A 10,487-nucleotide genomic window follows, 5' to 3' on the forward strand; every position below is an offset into this window, starting at 1 on the left:
GATGACACCTTTTGTTTGTTCAATAGCGAGGAGGACGCACTCATGTTCTTTGATTATATCAACGCCAGGCATCCTAGTATTCGTTTCACAATGGAAAAGGAAATCGATAAGAAATTATCGTTTCTAGATATATTGTTAGACAACAATCATACATCCATCGTCACCAGTGTATATCGCAAGAAGACGTTTACTGGTCTTCTTACTAATTACTTCAGCTTCGCCCCTTTGATTTACAAATTAGGTTTAGTCAGAACGTTGATTGACAGAGCATATAAGATCAATAATTCCTGGGTTGGTTTTCATCTGGATGTCAAGAAACTTATTTTCTTGCTACGGAAAAATTGTTTTCCATCTTGGGTCATAGACAAGATCATTAACAGGTGTCTAGCGAAGAAAAATAATCCTTCTCCTACTGGGCAGAACGCCTCTTCTAACTCCGGTAAACCTTCTGCGCACTATTATAAACTTCCCTATGTTGGTCGGTTTTCGAACATCGCTCAGACTAAGTTAAGACAACTACTCAAACGTTATTGTAGAGCTGATTTAGATGTTAAGTTAGTCTTCAGTACGTTTAAACTCAGAAACATGTTCAGTGTGAAAGATTCAGTACCGCTAGGTCTACGTTCGCGTGTCATATATAAATTTTCATGTGCTGGCTGTAATGTCAGTTATATTGGTGAGACCACTCACCACATTTGTACACGAGTTCGTGAGCACCTCTTGTCGGACAAAACTTCGCATATTTACAAGCACCTGCAATCATCAAGGGCTTGTCTTGACTCTTGTGATACTGAATTTTTCACGATCTTAGATTCTGCCGCTTCAAAATACCAAATTAAGATCAAAGAGGCATTGCATATTAAGTGGGAAAAACCTATCCTTAATCAGCAATTAAAACATCTAGAATTGTCTCTTTCCTTTTAATTATGTTGTTCCTTGGTCTTTTAATTTATTTTTATTATTTATTTATTTAATTCTTTTTTGATCTAGTCAAGCGCGCGCTATTTACATTTTTCGCGTTTTTAACATTCAAATGTAACGTAAGCCCTGACACGTAGTTTGTAACGTACCTTAATATAAATTCAAATGTACACCAGCTAAATGCTCATTTGCAACTGAAGATGACACGAGAATGTCGAAACATGTCTTGTAAATTTAAACTCATAGTTGTTGTTTGTTTTTCGAGAGTTATTGTCACTCTGCTGTCTTTACGACCAATCACATTCCAGAAAATCTGAATGACGTAAGTTTTCACGCGAAAATGTGGATGTGGCAGATGATCTAGCTATCATGTCGGGAGAAACACTGAAGAAATTTGTCAATGAGAGCTCAAAATGTTTCACATGTTCATCGTTGTGTCCTGGTAAAGATAGAGTATATATTTTTGGGAAAACTTCTCACAATTTCGTTGAAATTATAGAATCTACGCTTAACATAGACGTCAACTGCTACGCCAACGACACGAACGCTAGATTGTTTGAGAGGTTGTTAAAGTTTCAGTGAGCAGCTGAGAAAGTAGAAGAAGCTAAAAACTGAACTGAAACTCTTTATTCGCACTACTTCAAGAGGTTACTACAGATTATAAAAGTCAGAATATATAAGAAACAGTAAATTACATCAATAATCAAAACGAAATACAAGACGCATTTCAATCGAGGCCAAGGGTAAACGCTTGCTTCGACCTACAGATGGAGATCAGAAGGAAAAAAGCGCGTGCTTGCCGTGAACAAACCGGGCGAAGGCTTCGAGAACACTGCAATTTAGGTCGGCCAACGTCTCCTACACTACTTGTACTTCTTCATTTGCCAGTCCGCCGCTAGCTGGAGTGAACCCGATTAGTTATGTTCGTGGCTTCTTATCACCGGTACAGGAAATCGGCCCGAATTATCGAGTGTTTCCTCACGTTGGTACAACGCAACAACAATAACAATAATATGACCACTTTCATCGGTAACATGGTCAAACACGAGCGGGAGTGCTTGATATATTAACGATTTCCCGGATCCTGTAGGCAACTTAACAAAAACATCTTCTTTCTCGACTAAAACTTTTCTAATTGCAAGCTTCTGGTGAGCATTAAGCTCGAAAATTTTGAACTTTGACGACGCTTTGCGAAAAGCTCCTTCAAGCACTGCCATTTGTCTTGTGTTTTCCACATGAGGATCGCGATAGAAAACGATATCTGATTGGACGAGTCTCAAAAGGTGAGTCTGGCGCGAAAAGGTTTCTGAAAATGGAACCCGAGCTGTGATTGGCCAATTCGGAGAAAGGAATGTAGTTCGGTTGTCAGCAGCCGTTCTTTTGGGGGAGCGTTGCGTGACATCCAAAAAAAAAGGCTGCGAGGGAGACTAACAATGCAGTGGATTTCTGTATTCTGCAACTCCTACGCACGATGAATCCCCCGTGGGTGGTGGTGATGGTATAAACAGTTCTCCCAGTGCTTAGACGGGTACGAAGGATTCCTCTCATCCTTCCCGCCATTGGAGCCAGCCATAATTTTATGGCTATTTTTTTCTTTCATTTTAATTATTTCCTTTTTGTCTTGTTCAAAAAGTCTCCAGTAAGATCATTCCTTTTATTCAGCCATTTTATTTGACTGTTCAACAATGAATCGGAAAAGGACTGGGTAGGGGAATTGAAGTGCTAACTTGGGTGAAGAAGAAACGAGAAAACATACCCGGAGTAAAAACTAAAACTTGTATTTTTATTTACTTTCTTCTTTCAATGCATATCAATTACAGCAAAAAATGGGTCTAGGAGAAAAGTACAACGGGTACATGCACGAAATCAATTTGTTAAGTCCCTTTATAACCTTAGAAGTTCTCTCTGTAATCCGAACATTCATATCAAACTGTTTCCCCACTGCGATGGACATTTGTTTTTGTCGGTTCCAGCCTGGCGCGGCCGCTAACCCAGATGCCCTCCTGAGCAAATTTTCAAAATGGCGGACAAGCCAAAGAGAGAGGTAAGAGAACCAAAGTGATTCTGCAACGAATACTCAGCATACACCTATGTTAAAAAGCTCATTTCACAGAGAAAAGATACAAAATTGTATGAAGTTGAAGTCACGGAGGTTGACAAACCCAACAAGAGACTGAAAATTCACTACATTGGCTACAGTACACGCTTCGATGAGTGGAGACCCTTCGGGGACGGTGAAACATCTGAATATTTTCCTTCGAAATTGTATAGATTAGTAGGCTGCAAGAAAAATTTATTGGACGACGTTTAGGGTAAAAACAGCAATCTAACCTGAAAAAAATGTATTTATTCCGACTCTTTCGGAAAATAACTTTACAAATCTTACTTGTTTATCTCGTAAGTAAACGATGGTAAATTAATACCCGAAGCGCTTTCCGAGCTACCCGATTCTTCTCCCACTGCTTTCACGCTTATAAAACAGGAAACGAGCAAAAGGAGGAAGGTGTGGCTGTTTTGACTAGCCATTTGACGAGGTTCAATGTGCTCCTTGTTCGACAATTTACATATCAAAACAAAGGAAATTTGTTCCTCTCTTTGATTTTGGTGGTACATTTTCAATTTGCGCTTGCGTAAAATAGAAATCGCCCAAAACTCCTTGCTCGGTCTTGTTTTGACCACGAACGCCTTCTTAATTTTGACGGACCTGCTCGGGAAAAGGTGAAAATGACGAGGGAAAAACTTTACTTTGTATGAAATATAAATATAGAGGCAAGACCGATACAACGTAGATAAGTAAATTTAAAAACTGAGCACTATATTTCGGCTGGCCAAACCAGCCTTCTTCAGGTGCAGTGGGAATTAACAGAGAATTGGGGTGATGTTTAATAGATAGCTGTATGATGTAACAGCGGAAATATGTAAAACTGATTTGATTGACAATGAGATAACAATAAAAATAGAACTGGTGAGCAAAAATAGAAATGAAGTAAGGTAAATTGGATAGATAACTAGAAACTAATATATTTCTTCGCGAGCGTTAGGGCCATCTGGATAAATAGTGTTGCCTCTTGAAATTAAAAATGCTTCCCTGGCCTTGCGTATCGAGAGGCAACACTATTTATCCAGATGGCCTTAACACTCGCGAAGAAATGTATTAGTTTCTAGTTATCTATCAAATTTACCTTACTTCATTTCTATTTTTGCTCACTATTTCTATTTTATATTGTTATCTCATTGTCAATCAAATTAGTTTTACATATTTCCGCTGTTACATCATACAGCTATCTATTAAACATCACCCCAATTCTCTGTTAATTCCCACTGCACCTGAAGAAGGCTGGTTTGGCCAGCCGAAATATAGTGCTCAGTTTTTAAATTTACTTATCTACGTTGTATCGGTGTTGCCTCTATATTTATATTTCATATTCGTTATTTTGGGCCGATCAGATCATCGCTGATCCAACGTACAAGAGTAGGAGTATCGTCCACGGTTGCCTGCTGACCATTTCACATTTAATTTGTAGTACGAAAATACATAAAATGGAAAGCCATGATATTATAGTTCAATATTTCGGTGGTACATTGTTAACTTTTTATACGGAGAGTCGGCAAGATGATATAACATCCAAAAATCGCACTCGATTTGAGTGGGCCGATGAAGTGAGCGTGGTCACGAAATTCAGTAAGAGACTATTTGTACCCCGTGAGTTTGATATGACTGAATTTTAAGCTACTTCTCTAACTAGTATCTTAAACCTTTATTGCTCGAAAAAAAATTTATTCCCCGAAGATTTAATTCCGTCAAATCAAAAAGATAGTAGTAAATAAATCGAGTACGGAAGGCACTTAAAAAAAAAATCTAAAATATCATTACGTATTTCCTTCCAAAAGAAAAACCATAAAAACTTTACATAATGATACTCCAATGGGGAAAACTTTTTTTATCATACTTGAGGTGCCATATGATACCTTCTCAAAAAAATTACAAAAAATTTTAAATATGTTTGGTGTTACAAAAATATCTTTCGAAAAAAGTACCCAATGTGTGCTTAGGCAATCATAGGCATCACTTAAGGAAATAATTTACTTTCAATTTTCTTGGCTTCATTGACTAATAGCTGTCGAAAAGACAATTTAGGAAATTTTGCTTATTTTGACTGCTTAACAATTCGCTTTTCGAAAAATAAAGTTCTTGAAGTTTGTTCTCTGTCAAATTTCAACTCTGCATTATAAACTGTTCTGTTCCATGTTATATATTACAACCTCTTTGACGAGATGCTCGCGACAATGGCGGATTACCACCAGTTTATCTCGAAGATCTCTTTCACAAATGGAGTCATTTTCAATTAAGGAAGGGGGGCGATTGAAATAAACAAGCTTTGCTCAGTCCCAGTACCTTCTGATGCACAGAGTTTACTTGACTCATGGCTCTTTAGGTGTAGTAGACTTTGGCCACTTTCCAAAATCAAAACTCACGTTGTCGCCAATTAGCATGAACGAGGCCCACTTAGAAATGTCTTCAAAGCCGTTATTCCTCATCCACTTTCTAGCCTCGTAAAGAGATTCACTGGCACTTTCACCACGGAACAAATGTTCGTAAAAACAACCCATGAACTTCTCTGTGGCTCTGTCATCCAAGGCCCATCGTGCCGCCAACACTGAGCGTGCACCGGATCCTATGAACGCTCGAGCGATTCCAATAACTCCCTCAGCTCTAATCTGTCCACGAGCACTGTGACAACAGCTAAGTACCACCAGTTTAGCTCTCAGCTTAGTTTGTGAGATGTCCGCCATCGTCAAAAGGTAGGCTTCTTCTCGTGGAATAAAGGGTGTTGGGCGCTTAGGAGAAAGAAGAATCTCTCCTCTTTCGGCATGTCCATGTGCAGCAAGATGAATTAGACTCACTGAGTTAATCGCTTGAAGTACAGCCTCCTTTGTTGCATGGTGTGCAGTCAGAGGTGTTACGCCAAGAAGTCTTCCAATCATCTCTGCCTCATTTCTCGCACATGGCAATGGCTCTATTGTCCTGCGTCTTCCGTTGTAAATCACCTCTCCAACCTCAGGATCACCTACTATCAATGCCCCGGCCTGACTGTGATACTCTGGGGGGCTCTCCTGAATAATCTTGAGAGTCGTTAAAGAGGGAACGATACGGATCCTAGCCGTCTCCGAGAAATACTTGCCTCCTTCTTCACGTAAGGCTGCAAATGGAACTTGGTACATACAGGAATCGGGGACGATTATGACCTCGGATTCCTTCAGTAAATCAGCCAGAGGAGCGATGATTATCTTGTGGCATAAGTGAAGATTCGCTTTAATAACTTTGACAGCATCGTCGTCACGCATCAGGGCGCAATTTTCATGGACAAGCGACATTGACTCGGTATCGTCAAACGATCGATCTTCGCATTTCTCTTCGGGTAAAATGCCAAGGAAACTTTCTGAGAAAAACTCATCTAAGGAAGGGACTAGTCCAGTCACCTCGCTTGGGCGAAGATTCACTTCTCTTTTTAAAAAAAGAATGGCTCTCGTTGCTTTGAGAACCCAAAACCGAACAGATTCTTCATCAATCGAAATATACAAGCAGGCACAGCCTCCTTCTCTTGGAATAATATTCTGAATGCCACACCACGTTTCTGGACTACCTGTAATCTGCTCTTTTAAGGAGTATTGAGTCTCCATCAGGTCGGCCAAGCCTCTTGCCCGTCTTAGTTCCTCGACATAAAGAGCGTCTTCGGGCTTCGCATTGGAAGAAAGCAACTGACTGAGCATCTTGTAGGGAAAGGTACCGTACTTCTCTAAAAGTGACGTTTTAAGCTGATCGTTTTCTTTAAGGGAACCTCGTAAAGTTTCGAACTTTTCAATGCTTTGAAATAGGTACGAAAACGCGGCTTTAAAATCAACTTCTGATACTTTCAACACCGTTAGGTCACAAAGGCATTTGAACTCGTTGAGAATGTCCTTAATATCTCTGCTGAGTTGGAGGGCCTTCCTGGAGTATTTTTCGGCCATGTCATATTTACCAATGGAGTGGAAACATGATCCCAAGTTTGCGTAACTGACTACCTCTCCTAGTCTGCTGCCAGCCTCTATCGAAATTGCAAGTGCTCTTTCGTGATATTCCATAGACTTCTCATACAAACCACGCCGATGAGCGATTATTCCAAGATTTATTAAATCACTCGCTTCTATTCGGCCACCGACTTTCATTCTAATTGCCATTGCTCTTTCAAGATATTTGTCAGCCTCCCCAAATTTACCGAGAGACATATAAAGTTGCGATAAAATTCCGTAGATATTTGCTTCTCCATCTCTGCCGCCAACAGCTTTTTTGATAGCGAGTGCTTTCTCCAGGCACTCTCGGGCCTTGTTGTATTGACCAAGCGATGTGAACAACGTTCCTAAGTTTCCGTAGATTGCTGCTTCTCCATCTCTGTCGCCAACAGCTTTTTTGATAGCGAGTGCTTTCTCCAGATACTCTCGGGCCTTGTCGTATTGACCAAGCGATGTGAACAACGTTCCTAAGTTTCCGTAGCTTGTTGCTTCTCCATCTCTGTCGCCAACAGCTTTTTTAATAGCGAGTGCTTTCTCCAGATACTCTCGGGCCTTGTCGTATTGACCAAGCGATGTGAACAACGTTCCTAAGTTTCCGTAGATCATTGCCTCTCCATTTCTATCGCCAACAGCTTTTTTGATAGCGAGTGCTTTCTCCAGATACTCTCGGGCCTTGTCGTATTGACCAAGCGATGTGAACAACGTTCCTAAGTTTCCGTAGCTTGTTGCTTCTCCATCTCTGTTGCCAACAGCTTTTTTAATAGCGAGTGCTTTCTCCAGATACTCTCGGGCCTTGTCGTATTGACCAAGCGATGTGAATAACTTTCCTAAGTTTCCGTAGATTGCGGCTTCTCCATCTCTGTTGCCAACAGCTTTTTTAATAGCGAGTGCTTTCTCCAGATACTCTCGGGCCTTGCCATATTGAGCAAGCGCTATGAACAATGTTCCTAAGTTTCCGTAGATCATTGCCTCTCCATTTCTATCGCCAACAGCTTTTTTGATAGCGAGTGCTTTCTCCAGATACTCTCGGGCCTTGTCGTATTGACCAAGCGATCGGAACAATGTTCCTAAGTTTCCGTAGATTGCTGCTTCTCCATCTTTGTGGCCAACAGCTTTTTTGATAACGAGTGCTTTCTCCAGGTACTCTCGGGCCTTGTCGTATTGACCAAGCGATGTGAACAACGTTCCTAAGTTTCCGTAGATTGTTGCTTCTCCATCTCTGTCGCCAACAGCTTTTTTGATAGCGAGTGCTTTCTCCAGATACTCTCGGGCCTTGTCGTATTGACCAAGCGATAGGAAGAATGTTCCTAAGTTTCCGTAGATTGCTGCTTCTCCATCTTTGTCGCCAACAGCTTTTTTGATAGCGAGTGCTTTCTCCAGGTACTCTCGGGCCTTGTTGTATTGACCAAGCGATGTGAACAACGTTCCTAAGTTTCCGTAGATTGTTGCTTCTCCATCTCTGTCGCCAACAGCTTTTTTGATAGCGAGTGCTTTCTCCAGATACTCTCGGGCCTTGTCGTATTGACCAAGCGATCGGAACAATTTTCCTAAATTTCCGTAGATTGCTGCTTCTCCATCTTTGTCGCCAACAGCTTTTTTGATAGCGAGTGCTTTCTCCAGGTACTCTCGGGCCTTGTTGTATTGACCAAGTGATGTGAACAACGTTCCTAAGTTTCCGTAGCTTGTTGCTTCTCCATCTCTGTCGCCAACAGCTTTTTTGATAGCGAGTGCTTTCTCCAGATACTCTCGGGCCTTGTCGTATTGACCAAGCGATTGGAGCAATGTTCCTAAGTTTCCGTAGATTGCTGCTTCTCCATCTTTGTCGCCAACAGCTTTTTTGATAGCGAGTGCTTTCTCCAGGTACTCTCGGGCCTTGTTGTAATGACCAAGCGATGTGAACAACGTTCCTAAGTTTCCGTAGATTGCTGCTTCTGCATCTCTGTCGCCATCACCTTTTTTTATAGCGAGTGCTTTCTCCAGATACTCTCGGGCCTTGTTGTATTGACCAAGCGATCGGAACAATGTTCCTAAGTATCCGTAGATTGTTGCCTCTCCATCTTTGTCGCCAAGAGCTTTTTTGATAGCGAGTGCTTTCTCCAGATACTCTCGGGCCTTGTCGTATTGACCAAGCGATGTGAACAACGTTCCTAAGTTTCCGTAGCTTGTTGCTTCTCCATCTCTGTTGCTAACAGCTTTTTTAATAGCGAGTGCTTTCTCCAGATACTCTCGAGCCTTGTCGTATTGACGAAGCGATGTGAATAACGTTCCTAAGTTTCCGTAGATTGCTGCTTCTCCATCTTTGTCGCCAACAGCTTTTTTGATAGCGAGTGCTTTCTCCAGATACTCTCGGGCCTTGTCGTATTGACCAAGCGATCGGAACAATGTTCCTAAGTTTCCGTAGATTGCTGCTTCTCCATCTTTGTCGCCAACAGCTTTTTTGATAGCGAGTGCTTTCTCCAGATACTCTCGGGCCTTGTCGTATTGACCAAGCGTTAGGAACAATGTTCCTAAGTTTCCGTAGATTGCTGCTTCTCCATCTCTGTTGCCAACAGCTTTTTTAATAGCGAGTGCTTTCTCCAGATACTCTCGGGCCTTGTCGTATTGACCAAGCGATGTGAATAACGTTCCTAAGTTTCCGTAGCTTGTTGCTTCTCCATCTTTGTCGCCAACAGCTTTTTTGATAGCGAGTGCTTTCTCCAGATACTCTTTGGCCTTGTAGTATTGACCAAGCGATCGGAACAATGTTCCTAAGTTTCCATAGATTGTTGCTTCTCCATCTCTGTCGCCAACAGCTTTTTTGATAGCGAGTGCTTTCTCCAGATACTCTCGGGCCTTGTCATGTTGACTAAGCGACTTGAATAATGTTCCCAGTTCGTTGTAGCATTCTGCTTCTTCTTTTACATTGCCAGATGCTTTCATGATGTTTTTGGCCGTCTCATAAAATTTTATTGCCTCCTTAAGATTGTTTTGAGCTCGAAGTATTCTACCAAGAACTAAATTTAGGTAACCTTTATGGAAGTTGTCATCAGAGTCCTGAGACAAGAGTAATACTTTGGACACCACCTTTCTCCTTAAATTTAAAATGCTTTGATGAAGTAATTTCGAAACTGGACTTTTCTTGCTTAAATTTCCATTGTTTAGTAGAACTGAACATTCTTCGCAGAATAGGATGGCTCTTCTAACAAAACCAGTGTTGAGAAGGAAAGTGGCGACAGCTAAACCTATGTTGATAGCTAACGTGACAAAATCTTCTCCTGTGTTGTGCATCACAGATATCTTCGCTGTTATTGAGAAAAAAATTGCGGCGAGTTAACTACTACACATCTGAGGCGAATAATTTAGAAGATTTAAAAGAACCCTTGGTTTCGTTGTCTTAACAATTTGAGCACGCAAACCTAGTATATGATCTGCCTTACCGAAGCTCTTAAGACAGGGTTTCAATGTGGCTAACCGCTGGCCGTAAACTGGCCGAAAATTTTAACCGATAGTCATAAAAAAAGGTTAACCGAAAA

At 41.1% G+C, this 10,487-nt stretch overlaps 1 protein-coding gene across 1 annotated transcript; it reads right to left on the reverse strand.

Annotated features, from left to right (window-relative positions):
• Positions 1-4,412: 4,412 nt before the first annotated feature.
• Positions 4,413-10,250, reverse strand: LOC148718032 (uncharacterized). Its single transcript, XM_088743539.1, has one exon. The coding sequence runs from the start codon at positions 10,240-10,242 to the stop codon at positions 5,344-5,346; it is 4,899 nt and encodes a 1,632-aa protein (XP_088599665.1). The 5' UTR covers positions 10,243-10,250; the 3' UTR covers positions 4,413-5,343.
• Between the last annotated feature and the right edge of the window lie 237 nt (positions 10,251-10,487).

This window comes from Stylophora pistillata, chromosome 13, assembly GCF_964205215.1.
Source record: "Stylophora pistillata chromosome 13, jaStyPist1.2, whole genome shotgun sequence".
In the NCBI taxonomy this organism is placed as follows: Eukaryota; Metazoa; Cnidaria; class Anthozoa; order Scleractinia; family Pocilloporidae; genus Stylophora; species Stylophora pistillata.

Bases quoted from the DNA above. Each gene is read 5' to 3' on its own strand.
- LOC148718032 (XM_088743539.1), bottom strand. From the start codon at position 10,242: ATGCACAACACAGGAGAAGATTTTGTCACGTTAGCTATCAACATAGGT.